The 20,313-nt window shown below is 37.9% G+C and overlaps 6 protein-coding genes across 6 annotated transcripts; 2 read left to right on the top strand and 4 right to left on the bottom strand.

Moving 5' to 3' along the window:
- Positions 1 to 1,399: 1,399 nt before the first annotated feature.
- On the bottom strand, positions 1,400 to 4,075 carry LOC107190986 (integral membrane protein GPR180). Its single transcript, XM_015579905.1, has 5 exons — positions 3,557 to 4,075; positions 2,971 to 3,478; positions 2,747 to 2,884; positions 1,758 to 2,013; positions 1,400 to 1,692 (listed from the first exon to the last, which is right to left on the bottom strand). The coding sequence occupies exons 1-5, from the start codon at positions 3,931 to 3,933 to the stop codon at positions 1,502 to 1,504; spliced, it is 1,470 nt and encodes a 489-aa protein (XP_015435391.1). The 5' UTR covers positions 3,934 to 4,075; the 3' UTR covers positions 1,400 to 1,501.
- Positions 4,076 to 6,843: 2,768 nt separating this feature from the next.
- Positions 6,844 to 7,890, top strand: LOC107190951 (histone H1-like). Its single transcript, XM_015579864.1, has one exon. It carries the CDS (start codon positions 6,964 to 6,966, stop codon positions 7,657 to 7,659), a length of 696 nt encoding a protein of 231 aa, XP_015435350.1. The 5' UTR covers positions 6,844 to 6,963; the 3' UTR covers positions 7,660 to 7,890.
- Positions 7,891 to 9,159: 1,269 nt separating this feature from the next.
- Positions 9,160 to 9,594, bottom strand: LOC107190968 (histone H2B-like). The gene has a single exon (XM_015579887.1). The coding sequence runs from the start codon at positions 9,548 to 9,550 to the stop codon at positions 9,179 to 9,181; it is 372 nt and encodes a 123-aa protein (XP_015435373.1). The 5' UTR covers positions 9,551 to 9,594; the 3' UTR covers positions 9,160 to 9,178.
- Positions 9,595 to 9,787: 193 nt separating this feature from the next.
- On the top strand, positions 9,788 to 10,245 carry LOC107190943 (histone H2A-like). Its single transcript, XM_015579856.1, has one exon. The coding sequence runs from the start codon at positions 9,836 to 9,838 to the stop codon at positions 10,208 to 10,210; it is 375 nt and encodes a 124-aa protein (XP_015435342.1). The 5' UTR covers positions 9,788 to 9,835; the 3' UTR covers positions 10,211 to 10,245.
- Positions 10,246 to 11,721: 1,476 nt separating this feature from the next.
- LOC107190999 (histone H4) lies at positions 11,722 to 12,148 on the bottom strand. The gene has a single exon (XM_015579917.1). The coding sequence runs from the start codon at positions 12,105 to 12,107 to the stop codon at positions 11,796 to 11,798; it is 312 nt and encodes a 103-aa protein (XP_015435403.1). The 5' UTR covers positions 12,108 to 12,148; the 3' UTR covers positions 11,722 to 11,795.
- Positions 12,149 to 15,350: 3,202 nt separating this feature from the next.
- On the bottom strand, positions 15,351 to 18,596 carry LOC107190997 (venom serine protease Bi-VSP). The gene is made up of 6 exons (XM_015579915.1): positions 18,567 to 18,596; positions 18,449 to 18,451; positions 18,213 to 18,387; positions 17,579 to 17,923; positions 16,732 to 16,964; positions 15,351 to 15,543 (listed from the first exon to the last, which is right to left on the bottom strand). Exons 3-6 carry the CDS (start codon positions 18,379 to 18,381, stop codon positions 15,379 to 15,381), a joined length of 912 nt encoding a protein of 303 aa, XP_015435401.1. The 5' UTR covers positions 18,382 to 18,387; positions 18,449 to 18,451; positions 18,567 to 18,596; the 3' UTR covers positions 15,351 to 15,378.
- Positions 18,597 to 20,313: the final 1,717 nt, after the last annotated feature.

Raw genomic sequence — 20,313 nt, 5'->3', positions numbered from 1 at the left:
AGATCAATTCATGTTTTCAATTGTGATACACATTCCGTAAATCTTTAAAATTTCCATAAAAATTTGTATACTTGCTACAAACATTAAACATTTCTATTTTCACTATAAAAAAAAGATTTTTATACAGTTCTGATTCTTTTAGAATCATTGTTTACACTTTTTCTTAAAACTTGGTCTTGTATAAACAAAAATAAGGATTATGCTTTCAACATCAGTTTTGGTTTACAATCAATCGTGTCTCCTACTTCTACAAGTGTCAATACATTAGAAACATTGCACCAAGATTGCAATATAATATATAGGTACATAGCTTATAAAGGTCCTAAGAAAGTATATACTTTGCTATTAAAATACTTAATTTATTACAAAATTGAGCAAAAATGTCATAGGAAACTTCTATGCAAGCACAAAACTGATAAGAATTTTATATTTCATATATGGTTTAGTACTTTTAAATACTGCAACATTTGGAATATAAATATCAAAGAAAAAAAAGTATATGGTAGTATAAGAACAGAGAAATTTTAATAATGTTGATTTTTTAAAATATATATAAAAGATATATTCGTAATAATTCGATCAAACGTTTAAATTTCAATATATTAATACTGAAAAGATTGTTGAGTCCATAAAGAGTATTTTTCTTTATGAAAACTTGTGTGTAGTGTACTAATACAATCTTTCGTTTACAAATGCTATAAACTTTGTATGCTACTACACAAATACAATCCATTAGAAATAAAGTGTCACTCTGATTTTATTTTCAGTTTGCATACTTTGTGAAGCACACATTGTAACAGTTTTCATACAGAGCAGGTATTATGTACCCGATTACAAAATGCTACTTAGTGTTATCATGAAAAATGTGTAGTATTGTACAAGATTAGGAAGATTTTTAGATAAAATTGTATACATGGAATTATTAAATCCTTTAAATGTAACAAATGTCGATGGAAAAAAGTTAAAAGTGAAATTAGAGTCATTAGCATTGGACGTATATTATCCAAGAGTATGACATGAGTAAATTAAAGTTGTCGGGTTATATTTTAATAACAAGATTAGAAAGAAGCAGTAGACGGCTATGTATATGTATATGATTACCGGTGGTTGGAACATATTTCCGTAATGTTAAATATTTGACAGCTTGAATATTACTGTTATGTACATTGGCATAAAAGTTATAAATATACATACATTATACATTATCACTGTATATTACATTAACATCATCACTTTGTATCTACAGATAGCTACAACTTAACCGTATCGTTTATTTTCCTGTTAAATGATGAATGAATCCCCTAAAAGTACTCATATCATACTCACCCATTTTATTTTTCCGGTGTCAATCACTGACTCCCTATCACATGTGTGAATTTGATTATTAATGTATGCCCAATTACAGTGTGCAGAATATATCAGTCTCAAATAGCATATAGCAGAGTATTATCAACTCTATGAGTTTACCATTCGGCAAATACCAAACGTTCGTTATCTGATATTAAGTGATGATTTTACTAAGTTCCGGAGGTTCTACATAATTATTCAATACGTGTGGTGCTTCATTAAACTCATCCAACTCGTCACCATTGTCTGCTCCTTGTGCAAGTAAAAAATACTGTTCGCTTCGCGTTGGCCAAAGTAAATGTGCCATTACGCAATATGCAAAACAATCAGCAGAGTATGTAATACCTGCAAAAATGTACATTAAGTAATTAAAATGGTACACGAACCGTTTCACTTTATTGGACACTCACCTAGTAATAGTTTAAACCTCCACAATGCGCTTACTTGAAGAGCTATTAGAGCAATAATAGGTAGATATATAAACCAAACTAAAGAGGATGCACCAAAATGAAGCAGGAAGTTTAGCTTTTGAGTATTATGTTCATACGTCATAGTATTTCGTAATTCACACAGAAACCATATCATTATTGCACTTCTAAATAGAAGTATAAACCATCCTGGCCATGTCTGATACTCGTCGATATCTTCGATAATATCAACTTCCGTCTGCAAGCGTATGTATCTTTTAGAGGTATGTGGGAACCCGAATAAATCGGGACGGGAATTTTTTTCGGGTTCGGGTCGGTTTCCCGAAAAGGTTTTGCGACTCGAGAATGTCGGAATTCCCGAGAATTTCAAGAACCCGAATCACGTTTCGGGACTGGCTTTAAAATGCGGATTCAACAACATTCCTTCAAAATTTCTTCGCGCAATAACTGTTCGTTAGTTTAATATTAAAATAACGCATGCAAATTATTTTTAATCGATTGGGCAGGTGTTTACAAAAAGTTTCGTGTAGTTAAACATGTAAATGGTGTATTTTGAATGTTTTTAGCTGAAAAGTTTGAAAGTGTTATGTTTTGTAGTGAATTGTAAATGATAAATAACTATTTACAACTCTTCAAAAATCCATCCGACAGTTATAATTACCAACATAATATCTGTGTCTCGATAATACGGATGGGTCCTTTATTAGCTCCTCGTAAGTTGTTATAGAAAGACATTGTTCTAAGGTGTTATAGTTGAAATATTTTCAACATGCATCGTTATTTATGGTACACGCTCGAGTTCCATGAGCCTAGTCTCGATAGGTAATTCGGGTGCATGAAGGTCTCGGGAATCTCTTTTAGACCCGTTCCAAGCATCGGGTTCCCCCAACATTTTTGAGTTCTCGCACACCTCTAGTATTATTACTTCGAATAATATATATCTGTATAAATATATTCAAATGTATGTATACCATATTCCAGACATATAACAAGATATGGACCACTCCGTAACAAAGCCATATAGCAAAAACTAATGGTTTCCATTTTAATTCCATTCTAGTTACTGCCCATCCTTTGGCAAGTAACAAGAGCAGCAGCATGAATGATGTCTAAAACACAAACAACTGTTATCAACCGATACACCATCACACATATCGTCAAATACAAGAATCAAAGTGATAAATTCTGCACTTACTCTAGATAGAATATCAAAAATATCACCAGCAACTTCTAATTGTTCGTAGCCAACTCCGTCAAGAGCAAATTTCAGCACGTGTATCAAAATTAAACATAGTGCTATGAATTCTAACAGAAGACTGGCGGTGAACAATCTAGTCACAGGATGCTTTTGTAATCTCACAGCGTACAATTGTAGTGGCACAAGTATAATATAGCACATGAAGAATAATAAGTATAATTCTATAGTATTCTGCCTGTCGTACGAGAACTGATAAGTCAAGCTGTTTAGACCGCTGGTGTTTGGATTGCCATTTACCAGCCAGATATCGTATTGCAGTTCATCATGCTTATCATAATATTCCCACTGACAGGTGGTTGTGTTCCTGTAACAGGCCACTAAGCTCATGTACCAGAAGCGTGGCTGCCAGAAATCTTGTATGACATATGTGAATTGATGTCCCTTTACAATGTTCCATACAGAATCTTCATCCGGACACAGCTTGCCCTTTGGACAGGGTACTCTCCTTTTTGAGGATAAAGGAAACATAACATTAATCCTTTCAATATTGCTTCAATGGATGCTTACTCTCAAAAGAATGTACCTCAAGAAATCTCGACCTTCTTCGTTGCAGTGCACATCGTATGAACTTTGATTCAGGGTGTTGAACATCAGGGTGCAAGCAGTACTCTTGTCTTCTAACGTCCGATTACCGTAATATTCTATGAAATGACCACGATCCAGAACCGCCAATGTGATCGGCGCCACGAAATTGGACTTGGACGTTACATTGCCGAAAATATATCCGTAGGAGTCCTTTTGTTGGTGACGATCCGTTTTTTGAAAGCCGAATTTGATGAGAAAACAGAAGAACTCTTTCGTGTTGAACGTGCCCGAGATATGAGTGCTTTCGGCGTAGTCGACCCGGGACACGATACACGACACAATCCAGACGAACAGAATATTTCGGAGTATCGTCATGGTTAAGCGTAGCTCGATATGCGGCACCGTCTCCTCCGATATTGTATGTCAAGAAGCATCGATGATCGTTGAATTTTTCAACATCTTCCGCCGATCGAGCACAGCTGTTGAACGATCGCCGATTCACCACCACTGAATGACAGCCGATGCTTCCGCGTGCGTCAAGAGCCGATGCATTTCGGAAGTGTCATCGTGAAAGTCCCACGAACGAAGATACATTCGCACACGCACCTCTGGGAACGTTCCAAAATAACGCCACGCGTTTCATCCACGATCCATTAATGACCCATGCTTGCTGATTTCAATTCGGTTTTCCTATTGATTTTCCCCACCCGAATGAAAACCGGCTACTTGCTGCGAAAACGTTTTTTAGCACTGGAATTGCTGGATGTCACACACTTCGTAGGAAACTTTCGCGCGCTTACTTAGCCGAACATATTTATCGCTGCGATTAACACGCACCATTAACCTTTTTTTACCTGTAATTCCATCAACGAATAAACATGCGCCAAGCCGAAGCATCGGCTCGTGTTTGTTTCTGAAACGAAGCGACTATTAGCTGGCGATACGATTGAAACACAAGCTGTCAGTTTATGTTCTCGCATCGTTGTCAATTGATGTTATTTTTATGGACTTATGGCGAATTTGACGGTCGAAAAAATGATTTAGAATCAGGCCTAACACAACAACTTTATAGAACTTTGTTGGACATAACCTCAATGTAAAATGTTGACATATGTAATTCTGTTGGATTAAATTCATGAAACTTAATGTATGCAATGAAGTAATAGTTCTCTTTTTCCTTTCTTCTTTTTTTTAATTCTTTAACGTCATCATTTGGTTTAGTAGATAGTACGATATATGTCGCTACTACTTCACAGGGTAAACGGAATTTGAAAAACCACTTTCCACAGATGGCTGGTACAAATTATATCGAATAATTTGAATTCGATACCTAGATACAACTGTTTTTATTCGTAAACATTATCAAGGTTACACAGTTAGATTTGAACTGCATGAAAAATGATTAACAATCATTGCCCTTCATAAATTAAAGGCCCCTTTCCAAAGGGGCTTAAGAGGTTGCAGGCGACACAAAAATGGCGTATTATTGTATAGAAGCGAAGAGCTTTGTCAAACTTTATCCTCCTAGCCGAAGAATGTTAATATTCTATTCCAATTCTCAACCTGCTGATGTGTCTTCTGATCATATCTGAATCTTATTTCTATGGCTTTGTTTCTAAATCATTTTCCTTATTTTCGTCATTTTTTACGTGCTAGAACAAAATGCGTAAATTATGTAGTAAATAACAAATATCGTAGGATTACTTTCCCAATTAACATATTAAATGTTTTAAGCATGTTACGCAAGAAAAATATGAATACTAATATTTTTGTATAATACTAGCGTAATTCAACACTAAATAATTTACATTTCCACTTTATCTGTGTTTCGATCCTTAATTCACAGAACTGAGAATTAAGGATATTAAGAAGTGAAAAAGTAATAAAAATGCTTTTATATGCAATGTGGATAGGTATCTCAGCATAAAAATGCATACAAAAATTACTAAAGAATGCATCAACTTATTTTATCGAAGTGTATAATAGTAGCATTTTTCAATCTGTGCCTAAACAACAATGCTAAAACAACATGTCTACCTCAGCGGATCGAGTATCGGTCTCGCGTGATTCGTTCAATTCGGTTCGATTATTTTCCATGCTTCAACATGACACTCTTATCACGAATGCCAAATTACATCGCTAATATGCGAGAATAATTCTGGAAATATTCCGTAAATGTATTATTATTTCCAATAAATCCTAATATTTCCATGAACTGAGACAGGCATCCATTTTTATGAACGCAGATGAAGACATTTCATTGCCATTTTTCGATGTAGTCGTAACAGCATCGAATATTATACAATGTCGCGCATTGAAAACCATTTTCTCAAACAATGCGTAGATTGTGCCCAAAAACATAATGATTGCTACCGTTTATTGCAAAATTATAAAAATAGAAATCGTACGTCGACGAATCCGTGTCGCAATCATCTCATCGATACATTCTTTCAAGTTTCATGTATTTTTCCCATATTTTTCAACATTTCAGCACATTTTATCGACCTGAATAGATGTCACGGAATATATTACCACCATGAAAAATCCACGAAACACCCTTTACAGTCTATAAACAACATTAAATATCGCCGTTTCTTGCCACGAATGAGGTTATGCTTTCGTAGCTGTACGTTCCACGTGAACGCTTTAAATCGATTACATTTTTATTTATTGTTCATACATTTTGCAAGAATCTCGCTTGTCCGTCCTGTGGTGAATCCACGTTACGACTAAAAAATGTAAAAATATTTTATTATACATGATCCTGTTGTAAAATATCGAAGCAGCTTGGTGTCCATTTCGTAGAGGGATACGGATTCCTGCACCACCTATTTTAAACGCGTTATTTCATAAATACAGGTGCTTTTTTATGGAAAAACGGACCATGGCACAAAGCAACGTTCCCATTAGAATCATTTTGCATAGAAACACAATGGGAAGTTGTGGGTAAATTGCGAATTTTTATTATTTTTCCGTAACATGTCCCGGTCCCGCCAAATGACACTGGTCGGGAAATTGTGGCGTGCACGAAGACGACGACGTTTATCGGCCGGTGACGGCCACCGAATTAAACTAGAAACACGTGGTCGTTCGCCTGTAGCATCGTTTCATCGCTACTCGATTCCAAATTCGAGAAATTTTCCTCGAAATCGGGTGATCGTTTACCGCTTCACTGTTTTAAAAGAAACTTGCCGCTCAACATATTCGCTGGGTCTCTCCTCTCGGTCCGCGCTAGCGTGGTAGACAGTGCGCTTTCCCCGCAAACTACTCAATTTTGTGACTATCGTCCACTCATTGGAGTATCAAACGGTATAAACACCATCGACAACACACGTTCATTGTGCCCAATTGTAAAACGGAAGTTTGCGAGAAGTTCTAATATCGAAAAGTGAGGAAAAAGAAACAATGGAGGACAAAACAAACGCTGGAAATACCGCGGTGGAGTCCACCGAAAGCAACGTCAGCCCGGCAAAGAAGACCACGCCGAAGTCGAAATCGGTGAAGTCGCCGAAGTCAAAGTCCTCTCATCCACCGACATCGGAGATGGTGAATGCCGCTATTCGGGAACTGAAGGATCGCAAGGGATCATCGCTCCAAGCAATTAAGAAGTACATCGCGTCGACGTACAAAGTGGACGGTGAAAAGCTGGCGCCATTCATCAAGCGATACTTGAAGTCAGCCGTCACATCTGGTGCTGTCGTGCAGACGAAGGGAAAAGGTGCATCAGGCTCGTTCAAGCTGCCCATGGCCAAGGGTTCCGAGTCAAAGAACAAGGTTCCGCGTGCGGTGAAAATGGCCGAGCCGAAAAAGGCCAAGAAATCGGTCGAGAAGAAGACCACCCCGGTCCGTAAACCGACCACGGCAAAGAAGACACCTAGTCCGAAGAAGACCGAGGCAGTGACGAAGAAACCAGCTGTCAAGAAATCGCCCGCTGCCAAAGCTGAGAAACCCGTGAAGGCCGAGAAAGTGAAAATTGCACCCGAATCAAAAGCCATCTCGAAAAGCAAGAAGACAGCCAAAGCACCGGCTGCGAAGACCAGGACGCCAAAACCGAAGAGGGCGGCCGCCTCCAAAGCGGTCAAGCCAGCAGCCAAGAAATAAGTCTCACGAGGGATTATAACCATTGTATTTGACACAAAATGGCCCTTTTCAGGGCCACAAATTTCATTACGACAAGGAACAATTTTCTGACAATCTAGTAACAGTATTACTTTTAAGATTTTTCTCTGTTTAACTGTAGGGAATATACTGTGATATTACGTACTATATTAAGTAAAACTTAATCTAGATTGTTTTTTGTACGGCCTAGATGTGTAAGAGTGTTAGGGTTAGAATATTGTACATATGTGTCTTTATTGAAAGAGCTCGAGTAAGAATAAATACTGAATTTTTCATAACTTTGTGTTTTATTTGTGAATCATGACTTTTGGTCGTAATACCGATGAGCAGAACCTAGTTAAATAAAATCTAGTAATATACGTTTAAGCAGCAGGGGGAGTAGGGAAATTTCGCAACGCGAGGGTCTTATCATTCTATGAAGTCGTTTTCTAAATATGTTCCATTTACCAATACACAGAATTCTTTATTAGTATTTTTCAACCATTAATTAATACATTGCCTATAACATTGTACAATTTTTGCTATTTTGTTTATTTCATATGTGTTCAAAACAATATTCAACAAATTTCATAGCCTAACCTAACATGTATACAGAAATCTTTATTTCGTCCTCAGAATCGGAAAATGTTCTCACTCATATTTACTTATTTAGACGTGCTCGAAGGATTTTGGGACACTTTTGTACATGTGAAATTAGCTTTAGCCTTACTACGTGTTGGGTTCAAAGTCCTTTATTTTTCGTAGAATTTTTGGCGGTCGAAAAACTGGAATAGATCATCCTCGTTATTCCAGTGATTTTCTTTCCGCTTGTAACTGAATAATTACAATACCATTACGTAGAACTGCGTTAGGTCCTGGGTAGATGGAATTGTACAGTTATGTTGCTAGAGAATCCACGTGTTCAAAAATCGTGAGGATAGTAAGCCACGGAAATCTTATTACACGTTAAAAGCATAGTGCCTGACGGTAACCCCCAAATTTCTGTAAGAAAGAGTTCGATCAATACAATTTATTTCCTCCAAAATGGCAATGCATCAAAATTACCTGTAGTTTCATTCAATGAATCCTTTTCAAAATAGCGATATACCGGCGCTTTAATGTGACAAAATAAAAATATTTCAAGCCACTTTAATTTCGAAACATTGACAGATATTCGTGCCTCACTCGGCGCTGCTTGTAACTACCTTCCGAGTATTTCAGATTCTTTCATCCTAACTCCATTAGGTATTTAGATGTTGAAAGGAATTTGAACATTTCAAACTAGTGTATGCAGGCCAGAAGTTTGCAATGGTTTTTCTTTTCCATTGAGCAGAGAATTCTAAATTGTGATAGTGAAGATTTAAAAATTCAAATCAGATTTGTACACAATTTATGCAGATTTGTATTTGAAGATCAAAGAATAATTGTTAAGGGTTTGAGAGGTTTGGTTATTGAACGAGACTTCCCACATTGGAAAATTTTTTGTGGCCCTAAAAAGGGCCGGTTCGTACAGTGAATTACTTCACTTGGAGCTGGTGTATTTGGTGACGGCTTTGGTACCTTCGCTGACGGCGTGCTTGGCGAGTTCACCAGGCAGGAGTAGACGGACAGCGGTCTGGATCTCCCGAGATGTGATTGTGGAACGTTTGTTGTAATGAGCCAAACGGGATGCTTCAGCAGCAATACGTTCGAAGACATCATTCACAAAACTGTTCATGATGCTCATCGCTTTACTGGAGATACCAGTATCGGGATGTACTTGTTTCAGGACTTTGTAGATGTAGATCGCGTAGCTCTCCTTCCTCCTGCGCTTCTTCTTCTTATCAGTCTTGCTGATATTCTTCTGAGCCTTGCCAGCCTTCTTCACTGCCTTTCCGCTGGTTTTTGGTGGCATTGTGAATCGATGATGCTTCGGAACACAGTTCGTACGGATACGAAACGTTGCGCTGAATGATGGTATGCGCTCAGTAACGCGCCGTATTTATTTCGTAACGGAGCACCTCGGGTCCACCAATCGCAGTGCGCTGCCCCCCACTCTTCGCTGTCCCGCTCTCCGATTGGCGCGACCTGAACTGCACTCTGGCGGTATATATACGGGTGTTCAGGGGTTTGGAAAGGTTACAATCGAGCGACACTTCGCCATTGAACGTTCTCAGTAAACCCGAAACAAACACTTAACATGTCTGGACGCGGAAAAGGTGGCAAAGTCAAGGGAAAGTCAAAGTCTCGTTCGAACAGGGCTGGTCTTCAATTTCCCGTTGGTCGTATCCATCGGCTCCTGAGGAAAGGAAATTACGCTGAACGCGTTGGCGCCGGTGCACCAGTCTATTTGGCCGCTGTGATGGAGTACCTGGCCGCTGAAGTTCTGGAATTGGCCGGTAACGCGGCACGTGACAACAAGAAGACCAGAATTATCCCACGTCACTTACAATTGGCCATCCGTAATGACGAGGAATTGAACAAGTTACTTTCCGGAGTAACGATAGCGCAAGGTGGCGTTCTGCCAAACATTCAAGCAGTACTTTTACCGAAAAAGACAGAAAAGAAAGCTTAATCCTGATTTCCAAACTTTAAACGGCCCTTTTCAGGGCCACCAATTTTTGTATACATGGGAATAACAGTCTTGAACTCGTATAACATACAACATTTTTCACCCGTAATGTTTCAATACTTGCTTCGTCCGAAATCAAGTACAGTCGAGTACTCCCGTATCAAAATTAATAGGGATATATTTGTTCCGTTAATAAAACAATGTTCAGGAACAGTGGGAAATGGAATATTATTCGGATAACAGAACCATCACTTTTTCAGACAAGTATCAGTATTAAACTTTATTTAAATGGATAACAAGAAAACTGAGTTTGTTTAAATATTCATGAATTATATATCTTTTTGTTGCTAAATTACGATAATTATTTTACATAGGTAACTGAGTAGAATCATAATAGAAAGAAAGTATACATATTTACAATTAGAGAATGCATCTGTTGCTGGGGACAGACCCTATTTGGATAGCAGAAGTTCGAATATTAGGCTACTCGGATATTAGATGTTGGGATACGGGAGGCTGTACTCTATTATCAGTCTTGGTAACTGTAAAAATTCATATTTTCGAATTAGAAACCAATAATAGTTACTAGTATCTTTATATACGATCGACTCAAAATAATTCTCCGAATCAAAAGTATTACCAATAAATTAAAAGAGAAAGTTAATTATGGGAGCCGAGCCTACTTGTATAATTTTGTAGTACACATTTCGTACTGCTTGAAGTTTGTGGAACAACGCCAGCTGTCCTAAATGCATGTAGGGTTAAGTTCTGTAATGACAATTAGTGAGTTTTCGAATTTGTACAGATTATATTTAGGACAGTTTATAACCATTCTTGCTGTGTCATAAGAAAGTAAATGTTATGTTATGGTACTTTTTCGATAAAGCCACAAACTATTTCTATTCTTTTTATTGATCTTACTCCATAATCTGACGGCTTAAAGATTAAGTCTGGCAACGTTGTACCTCATAAGAATTCACAACGAGAGCGAGGAATACGAGTCAACAAAATCCGGCAACGTCGTACTGCCACAGCGCGTTGACTTCTCTCATCGACACTCGAATTTCGCATTACACAAAACTTTTACCGAGCGAATTTGTATTTTACTCTTACAACGTACAATTCAATCATATTACTGTTCCGAGTATTTCGATTTCAAAATTGAAATAATGCAAAACTTTCATAGATTTTTAGAATGCAGCAACAAAGATAAATGTTTCATACATGTAGAACAAAGAATTTCAATTGATGACTAAAGGATTTAGATATTTTTTATACAACAAAATTCATTTTATTGAACAATTTAACACATTCACCGGTGAGTCATGTAATACGAATTCAATCATTGAATATACATATGAACAGAAAGTCGATTAAAATTGGCTCATCGGTAAACGGTGTTAAAAATGACTAAAATTTTTCAAAACTCGGAATACAAGGATTTTCATGCAGGGGATCCAGGTAGATACGGCAGTTAAGTCGAATGACAGTGTTTCTATGTTATAGAATTGTGGCCCTGAAAAGGGCCGATTTGCTTTGACGATCGCTGGTAATCGCACGTCGGGTGATGATGATGATGATGTCCTGCTTAACCTCCAAAACCGTAAAGGGTGCGTCCTTGTCTCTTGAGCGCATAGACGACATCCATAGCAGTCACGGTCTTCCGTTTGGCGTGCTCGGTGTACGTTACCGCATCACGAATGACGTTTTCCAGAAAGACTTTCAGTACACCACGGGTTTCCTCGTAAATCAGACCTGAGATACGCTTCACACCACCACGACGGGCCAGACGACGGATCGCTGGTTTCGTGATACCTTGGATGTTATCACGAAGCACCTTCCTGTGACGCTTGGCTCCTCCCTTTCCCAATCCCTTTCCTCCCTTACCACGGCCAGTCATTTTGCGAGTCGATAAAGAACTGTAATGCTCAGGTTACAGAGAACGAAACACGTTTGATGCTCCCAGCCAACTTTTCGGCGCTTTTATAGCAATCGTGCCGCTTCTGTCCCCACCACTGTCCCGCCAGCCAATGGGCAGCTGCTACGCGTCGACACCGAGGGCATATATAGGAGTGTCGGTAAAACGGCTGCTCCAATAGAAAACCGTGCGTTGAATGAAAGTGGTGTGTTACGTTTCCGTAGAAGAATGACACGTATTAATCAGTATAATGAAATAAAAAAGAACACAACTAAACAACCGGATAAAAATAAAGCTCTTAAAGAGATTCGCCGTTATCAGAAGAGTACCGAGTTATTGATTTCGAAGGAGTCGTTCGAACGACTTGTACGAGAAATAGCGCAGAATATACAAAACAATCCAAAGTAATACCTATATCGACACATTTCCGTTCGAACAAAATAATATTTGCCTTGCCGTTAAATAGACCGAACGACACAGTTCAGAAACAGTAAACTATAAAACGGCTCTTGTCAGAGCCACAAATTTTACGAGGAATATCTCTCGCATTTATTTTCAAAAAGAACAACATTTTCAGGCCCACATGAAATATTGTGGGTATATATATTGTTAATTAGTAGGAAATTATGAGCATCCTGTACTGCACAACATTTCGGAGTCATCTTTGCACTTTAAATAACACAAAGGCTTCCCGTGCAAGAGTACGTGTGTTTCACCAAAAATGTAATAAAATCGGGGGTGACATCATTCGAATTACATAATGTGAAACGAAAATTCTGTTTTGAAGTTTCAACAGTGCTCCGAAATGTTTGGCTGTAATGTATGACATAGGCTAGTAAAGAACGAGTAGCAGTAAATAGTTAGAAATGGATTCCAGTAGCACTAAAATAAATGTTATCACTAGACTGTGGATGTTTCGGCATTTATAGCAAATTTTAGTATGCAGAATGTAGTAGAATAAAGGCATCACTAAAATGTAATGATGTTTATATATTATTATCAACATAAGATATCCAGTGGAGGAAATAAATTTCTCTCATTTGTATATTGATAAATTAATGCTGCCGGAAATTGTGATTTTGCAAAGGATATCCGCAGTCTAGTTATCACTCTCGTGAAATCTCCCGGTTAGGAGAATTTCCGTCGCCATAACTTAACCAGAGATTCATAGTCGTTCAAAATATACAAGGAACAAATTATTTATTAAAATATTTATTCGTCGAAATTGTTTATAACCTGGCAGGGGCATTGTGTCCGAGGGTACTCGCCGTGCATATGCTTCCTTTCATCTATCTGCCTACCTGGCTGCATTTGTCGTTGTCGATAATGGGAGGCAAGCTGTACTTTAGACCCTTTATGCCTCGACTTGCATGGCTGTCCTTTTCCCACCCCGCTACATAGGCAGTCCCCAGTTCAACGAAGGTCCCCCCTCGGCTCGCTCGAACCGGCCAGCTGTGGTATCGGGTGAAGTTTTTTTTCTCAGGAACCAGCACGTCCGTTAAAGCCTGTTCTGGGTTGAGCGTCGACGCTCTGTACTTTTATTAGAACCTTAGTATTTTCGTTAATACTTTACCTATGAATGTTTGTAGGACTGAACCAACAACTTTCGTGCAGTCCAAATACATGCGAATATTCGAAGTATCAGAAAAAATAGAAACTAACCGAGTAAGACAGTCGTACTTTAATTCCCTAGGGCTTCAGTCGTAATAAAAATATTAAAGACGAAGAATTCGATGTATTAAATAAGAAAAATGGGGACTTCAATACCGCCGTTATTTTTAGCTAATTGTTCATTTATTTTCTATTGGGTTACATTTTTATACGCTCGATTGTACAGGATATTCTGACGCATGTACAATAATACAATGTTATTCATACTATATTTATAATGTTTCAGATAAACGACGACGTGCGACATCATCATGAAGATACCAGACACATGGTTGGAATTAGAGATGGCGTGAACTGTTACTTGTGAATCAAAACGAGTGATTCCGATTACGTTCGTTCCCGATTACGTGATTTTTCACAGTGTTTCGTGATTTCTCGCGATCGTTTTTGATTGGTGGAGAACCTAACAACAGTTTTTTTACACGCGTCACATAACCTGTATATTTCATATTAATGACATCGAAACGAAAATGCGAGTTACATCGTATAAAGTGAAAAAATAATGAATAACAATGAAGAATAATGAATAAATTAATGATTATAAATTATAATCTGTACGTTGCTTAGCAAATCAGTCTTTTAGAATTTCTTGTTTTTTTTACTGGTTTGGAAAAACATAAACAGCAATGTAATTCGATTTTCAAATCATCAATTTCAATTGAGAATTACGATCACGGTGACGCAAATTCACTCAAGATAAACATATGACTGTTTAGTGATATTGCAGACTATCTCTAAGTTGTAATCGTATCTCTATTTCTGTTTTATCAAGGCCACTGAAGATGGAGGGAAAAATTTACGCGGGAAGAGTTGGGTATACAGTGGCGCCGTTAGTTCCAACCACTCCGAAATTATGGCGCCGCCACATTGAGAAGCCCCGCCTGCAATAATAATCAATGCACCACCGCCATAAAAGGAAATTACTTGTCTACGGCGTAATAACCCTCTTATTCGTTTCAGCTATTCCCTAAACCGAAATTCCGAATAGTTCCGAGTATGATCGGCGTATTTATGATCCTCTATGTATTTGTGAAAATTACTCGAAGGGATTTCTATTTCCAAACGTCTTGTCGCTTTAAATTCTCAAAGGCCGGGATTCATAGTCGCTTTTTATTCTTAAGCATTTAAGAATTTACTAAAGAATTTACTTAATCATTATTTACTTAGTAAATAATTCTTATTTGATCGTGATTCATAGTCAGTTCTTAAGGAAATATTAATGATAAATCAACGGTAAAATTAATTATATCCTATTTGAAAAACAAATAGGATTTGCTTGACTAAGAAGTTCTTAAGGATCTACTTATTCAATAAGAACTTCTTAAGTTTTGACTCTGAATACACGATGTCTTAAGTTCACCTTATTCGAATAAGGCGATCTTTGTTAAGAAATTCTTAAGCAAATGCTTGAGGTGCGACTATGGATCCCGCCCAAAGACTCCGTAATTCATTTGACTCGTTTGGATAAGAGCCCAGACAAGCAGAAGTTAAAAAGTACAAATATATTTATTTACATAAAGTCCATACAGTCTCATTTTTCATCGTATTTGTGTTAAAAAGTAACAATATCTAGAGAATTGTTTTAATAGTACAGTCCCGTGACTTTTTGAATCCAATCGATGTAGCCAGTTACTCTCGAGAACACGCCGGGTTCGGTGCTGGGACAGTTCGCATCACCGTAGCTCACGATCCCGATCTGAAGAGGAACATATCTCTCCAACACGATCAAGGGACCACCGCTGTCACCCTGCAAATGAAAAACACATTATGTATAATTGTTTTTACTCTTTTCAACTTCGAGGATCCGAAGACGCTGTTATCACGTTACGGAAGGTTCGCGTTCTTTCAAGAAAAATAAACGCATGCAACCAGGGCTGAATTAAGACCTTTAGAGAGGCCCCCATATTAGTGTTCCCATATACGTGCAGTTGCTGGCAAAAGTTTTTGACCAAACTGTAATTCCATCATATCTTTGTCATAACTTTTGTCAGACCCGTATTTGTTAGAAACAGGAGAACAGATTATGTTTAATATGACCAAATCCGAAGATGCAATATATCCTTGATACGAGTATATCAAGGGTTTATTCGTATTAAATACTATTAAAAGTATATGTTGAAATTGGTCCATGGTGAATCTAGCAATGGAAAATTTCTGTGGTGCCTCCCCTTTCCCTTGGTTCCATAAGCACGTGCTTGTTTTGCTCAAGTTAAACCAGCCCTGCATGCAACGCACACGGACTCGTGGGACAAAGGAGGAAAAGGCCCTTGAACGGGCGAAGAGGGTTAAAGGGGGAGGGAGGACGGAAGGGTCGCCGAGCGGGCACAGCGGGAGGGAATATGGAATGTGCGTCTGCAGTCCCCTAGGTAGTCCCATACTTTTATGGCCTCCATAGACGAAATAACGTCGCCGACTTTATATGTTATTTCTTCGAAATTAAAACAGCAAATGTCGAACCACGATAATTTAAAGCGATCAGACACGTCCAGCAATTTAGTCGAGTAACAAGTAGACATTTAGTCCGAAACGATCCAGTACATGGAAGATGCTAACAATTATATTCAATGCTATACGCAGAATCAAATATTTCTGACAATCTGGAAACTGGCACGAATAAGTATGTTACATAACTCCAAGAAGGACGTTCAGTTGGCTACATCATACAGACAAATCTCATTACTCCCGATAGTGTCTAAAATACTGGAGAGAATAATACTATGTAAATAGGATGCAGCACATCAATGAAAAAATCAGAAACGAGAAAAAACATAGTGCAAGATAATATGTTATCAAGTACAATTAAAATACCAGACTCTGATAATAATTCTATTCGTAAAAGAATGACAGCGCTCGAGTTAAACTGTTTGTACAACGGTGCAGGTTACATTTTAAAATCTCTAACGAAGTTGAATATTTTGTTACGATATTCGTTTACCTGGCAAGCGTCCTGTCCGTAACCAGCGGCCGTGCACACATGCTTGTTCGGTGTTATAGCCCAGGCCATGTTGCAGATGGAGCTCGAAATGATTGGTAAAGACGCGTACTTTAAAAGTCTCGTCCCCACGCCCTGATTTCCATCTTTTCCCCATCCGATAACGGTGCCTATTCTATCAGTGAAATCCGCTCTGATATTATTATATCCGGCTAATTGAATAGGTTGAATTGTCGCTGAAAAGTGTAAACAATCTATTAATATTTCCATATTATTTTTTTGTCTAACCGTTTAACGTACAGCGACGTTGTCATACTGGTCTACGCCTAGACGTCGGAAATATTCAGCGACGTATATGTCACGTCTATCGCCATTATCAACTCAGTATAAATATTTCAAAGACGCGAACGCCACGTTTAATCATATTGAAACGAAAATCCCTTAGAGTCTAACTGGAGGGTATTTTTAAAAATTTTTGCTTGCAACGGAGAAAAAAAGCTGTTGCGTGCCGAAAGTGTGCAGTTTGCTGCTCAAAGAAAGATGATAAAAATAAGAAAATTAGAAAAGTAAGTAGATATTATTCCTGGTTTTGAAATGTATCATACCCAATTGAATTTTTAGTTGAGTGTAAAATGTAAGTAAATGTAAAATTTCAGTTAAACTTTCTAAAGTGTAAGCTTTTTCATAATAAAAAATATCATTTCCCGTTTTTCCCCCTAAAATCGAAGGTATTATGCGTAAATATGTCCAATTAAAAGTTTCACAATGTAAAACTTTTGTTGGCAGATTTAAAAAAAAACCGTACATTAAGCACCTGCTAAATCGATAACAAAATGAAGAATTTGCTTACCTCCGAATGGAATGTCGTATGGCATGTATAACAAACCAACGTCATTTATGGATGGTTTAAAGCCAGGATGAAGAACGCTCTTGTCTGTCCTCATGGCTATACCAGGACCCTGGTAGAAATCGTACTCTATGCCGTATTTATCGGTAACACCGAATACCACTAGAAATTGACGGGGTTTATAAGCCACACAGTGTCCTGCCGTTAATACCCATCGGTGAGAGATAATTGACCCGCCGCATTGCGAAACCATTCCACCGCCCATCAATCGGTGGACAACAGCCATAAAAGGGAATTGATTACTCATCGCATATTTCCCTCCGACTATTCTTTTACCGTCCAGATCCTCTGTTGATTTTTACAAAAATTCAAAAAAATTAGTATCTGAAGTTCGAAATCGAATGGTTTCATGCGTCGAGAGTAGAACTGTAAGTATTCGAATAATCCGAATATTTCGAATACTTCGAATATCGTAACAGCCCTAGACTTATTCCGCGAAGAAGTGTTATTTTATTATAAAAATTGGAATTTACACGGTTAAACGATTCAATATAATGAAGTACTTTTTTTTATCTTCTATTCGTTATTCGAAACTATTTATCTAGAGTATGAATTTTCCCATTTCTGATTACCATACCTTCGGTCACAGAGAAATGTCCCGCGCTGCTGATTTTCCCATTGCTCGAGCTGTTACTGGTCAGATACGTGTTCGGTTTGTCGATGATTTTGAACAACGGACTGCAGAGTACGTTGACACTCACCGTCAATACGACGACGACGAAGAACCTGACGTTTGCGAAAATCATGGTGAACTGTGGCAAGAAGCGTCCATTTCGGTTTCTTATATACAGCATCCACTTTCTCTTAACTCACCCCCTGGCGAATTGTAAATTTCGGAAACTATTGATGTATCTATTCAAGCTGGGTTGTATATCCGGGGACGAAGATGCGGATCTTCGAACCCCGGTTAGAACATTTGAAATACGTATACCTGTTCCACGAAAGTGGACACCGAGGCGCACCTCCCGCCGTCCAGGATCTTACAACGTTTCCAAAAGAGCACCCCGATTTGTTCCAAACGATAAAGGGCCCAAGACCTTGGCCTTCGGGGCCGTTTTCTTGAAGTGATGACCACGAAACTCTCTGTAACTCCATTTGTCATGCAATCGATAATAATTACCAAAATTGTGAAACGGTGTAACCTGCAAAAAGAAGTGCAGTAAAAAGTAGGAAGTGCTGAACTATCGAGTGTTAGTGCTAAAGAAAAAAGGGTAAGTGAATATATTGTTGTGTTTTGTTTAACTATGATCAATAAAGATTTATGAACAAATTTCTTTGAGACTCCAGTTCTTCAGAACAAAACGTTCTTATAAAAACAAAATCACAGTACTTCAAGTTCAGAGAATTTCGAGTTCCGAAAGTTTTGAGAGTCTCGAAATCGAGGTGTCTAACCGTTTCCATTTGTCCTTGAAAGTTGACCCTACCTTATTCTCGAAACAACGGGGGTTCGTCCCTTTCCTTCGTCAAGGGCCGCCGAGGGTCTTCTTTTCACGACGCAGATACTACGCAGAAACGGATTTCTCGGTTTCCTCCGTGAAATCGATTTCCCCGTGACGCAGAGGACCGTGTGCATTTCGAAGCGCTTTAAAATTCTATCGTAACGCTGTTTAACTGAAATAAATTGTATATTAAAAGTTTCCCTCGAGTACAATATTCCCGTGTTATTCCGTTCGTCCGATGTTTTTCTCGGATGAAAGTAAACAGAAACGATTTCAATATTAAGTACGTTAAGTATGTAATTTATACACGAGTATTATCTATATTTCAGAGTTGGGCAGTAATTAACTGTTTTGTGATTGCTTCTGTAATCGATTATCGAAGTAATCCTTATTGAGATAAATCAGTAATAATAAATAACTTTTGTAATCTGTTATCATTCGATGGATGATTAATTTTGATTCTATAAGAATTAGCAATGTACATACAACACGCGATTACCATCGTTCTAATTGTTCTTAAACAACAATGATAAACATACCGAAGGCACATAAACTATTAGATAGAAGTTTGGAGTGAGAGTTATATTAAAAGCAAATTATACTTCTCTATCACGATCATAGTATCAGTTTTCATTATGTAAATAAATTGTCTGTTCATTTTATTATTTAATAAATATGAATTTTACAAAAAATCTTCACAGTATCAATTGTTACTATTAAAGTACTGATTCAATCACAATCAAAAGTGTACTCTAATTACTGAGTTAATCATGTCCTTTGATCACAATAGCATCGATTACTTCTGTTATTAATTAATCAATGATTACTGACCTGATTTCACATAGTCGTAACAATTAATTACGTTTTGCTCAACTCTGCTAAACTTTATACAATCAGATACAGGAATTCCCGAATGAATATATAAACAATGAAGAATCAACGGTAAATACAGTCGAATAGAAATGCACCTGGTTAAATCTTCTCTACGTTTAACGGACTTTCCAGTCTCTAAAAGAAAAGTTTTAAAAGAAAGGAATAACTCGGTGACGGTCAAACCCGGTATCCCCCTGTTCCCGTATCAACAAGTTCCGTGTTATGGTTCGAAAGTTTGAAGTTAAGAAACAAACACGTTACGAAGCTTCGCCATGTGCGCGTGAATTCTCCAATCGGATTATCGAAGAATACGTACCCTCTAAATGTATGTAATCTAATTGGAGCGGTCTAACTCACCATTTACGC

This window comes from Dufourea novaeangliae, unplaced genomic scaffold (genome assembly GCF_001272555.1).
Source record: "Dufourea novaeangliae isolate 0120121106 unplaced genomic scaffold, ASM127255v1 scaffold208, whole genome shotgun sequence".
In the NCBI taxonomy this organism is placed as follows: domain Eukaryota; kingdom Metazoa; phylum Arthropoda; class Insecta; order Hymenoptera; family Halictidae; genus Dufourea; species Dufourea novaeangliae.
The sequence above is the reverse complement of the archived record's forward strand: the minus strand, read 5'-3'. Positions and strand labels throughout refer to the sequence as shown.

What these genes read in the sequence shown, in the direction of transcription:
- LOC107190997 (XM_015579915.1), bottom strand. Translation starts at nt 18,381, where the DNA reads ATGATTTTCGCAAACGTCAGGTTCTTCGTCGTCGTCGTATTGACGGTG. An exon ending in ATACGACATTCCATTCGGAG is followed by an intron (nt 16,965 to 17,578) that starts GTAAGCAAATTC and finishes TACACTTTTCAG; the next exon opens with CGACAATTCAACCTATTCAA. An exon ending in ACGGACAGGACGCTTGCCAG is followed by an intron (nt 15,544 to 16,731) that starts GTAAACGAATAT and finishes TTTCATTTGCAG; the next exon opens with GGTGACAGCGGTGGTCCCTT.
- LOC107190943 (XM_015579856.1), top strand. Translation starts at nt 9,836, where the DNA reads ATGTCTGGACGCGGAAAAGGTGGCAAAGTCAAGGGAAAGTCAAAGTCT.
- LOC107190951 (XM_015579864.1), top strand. Translation starts at nt 6,964, where the DNA reads ATGGAGGACAAAACAAACGCTGGAAATACCGCGGTGGAGTCCACCGAA.
- LOC107190986 (XM_015579905.1), bottom strand. Translation starts at nt 3,933, where the DNA reads ATGACGATACTCCGAAATATTCTGTTCGTCTGGATTGTGTCGTGTATC. An exon ending in GAAGGTCGAGATTTCTTGAG is followed by an intron (nt 3,479 to 3,556) that starts GTACATTCTTTT and finishes ATCCTCAAAAAG; the next exon opens with GAGAGTACCCTGTCCAAAGG. An exon ending in TGTTATATGTCTGGAATATG is followed by an intron (nt 2,014 to 2,746) that starts GTATACATACAT and finishes ATACGCTTGCAG; the next exon opens with ACGGAAGTTGATATTATCGA.
- LOC107190968 (XM_015579887.1), bottom strand. Translation starts at nt 9,550, where the DNA reads ATGCCACCAAAAACCAGCGGAAAGGCAGTGAAGAAGGCTGGCAAGGCT.
- LOC107190999 (XM_015579917.1), bottom strand. Translation starts at nt 12,107, where the DNA reads ATGACTGGCCGTGGTAAGGGAGGAAAGGGATTGGGAAAGGGAGGAGCC.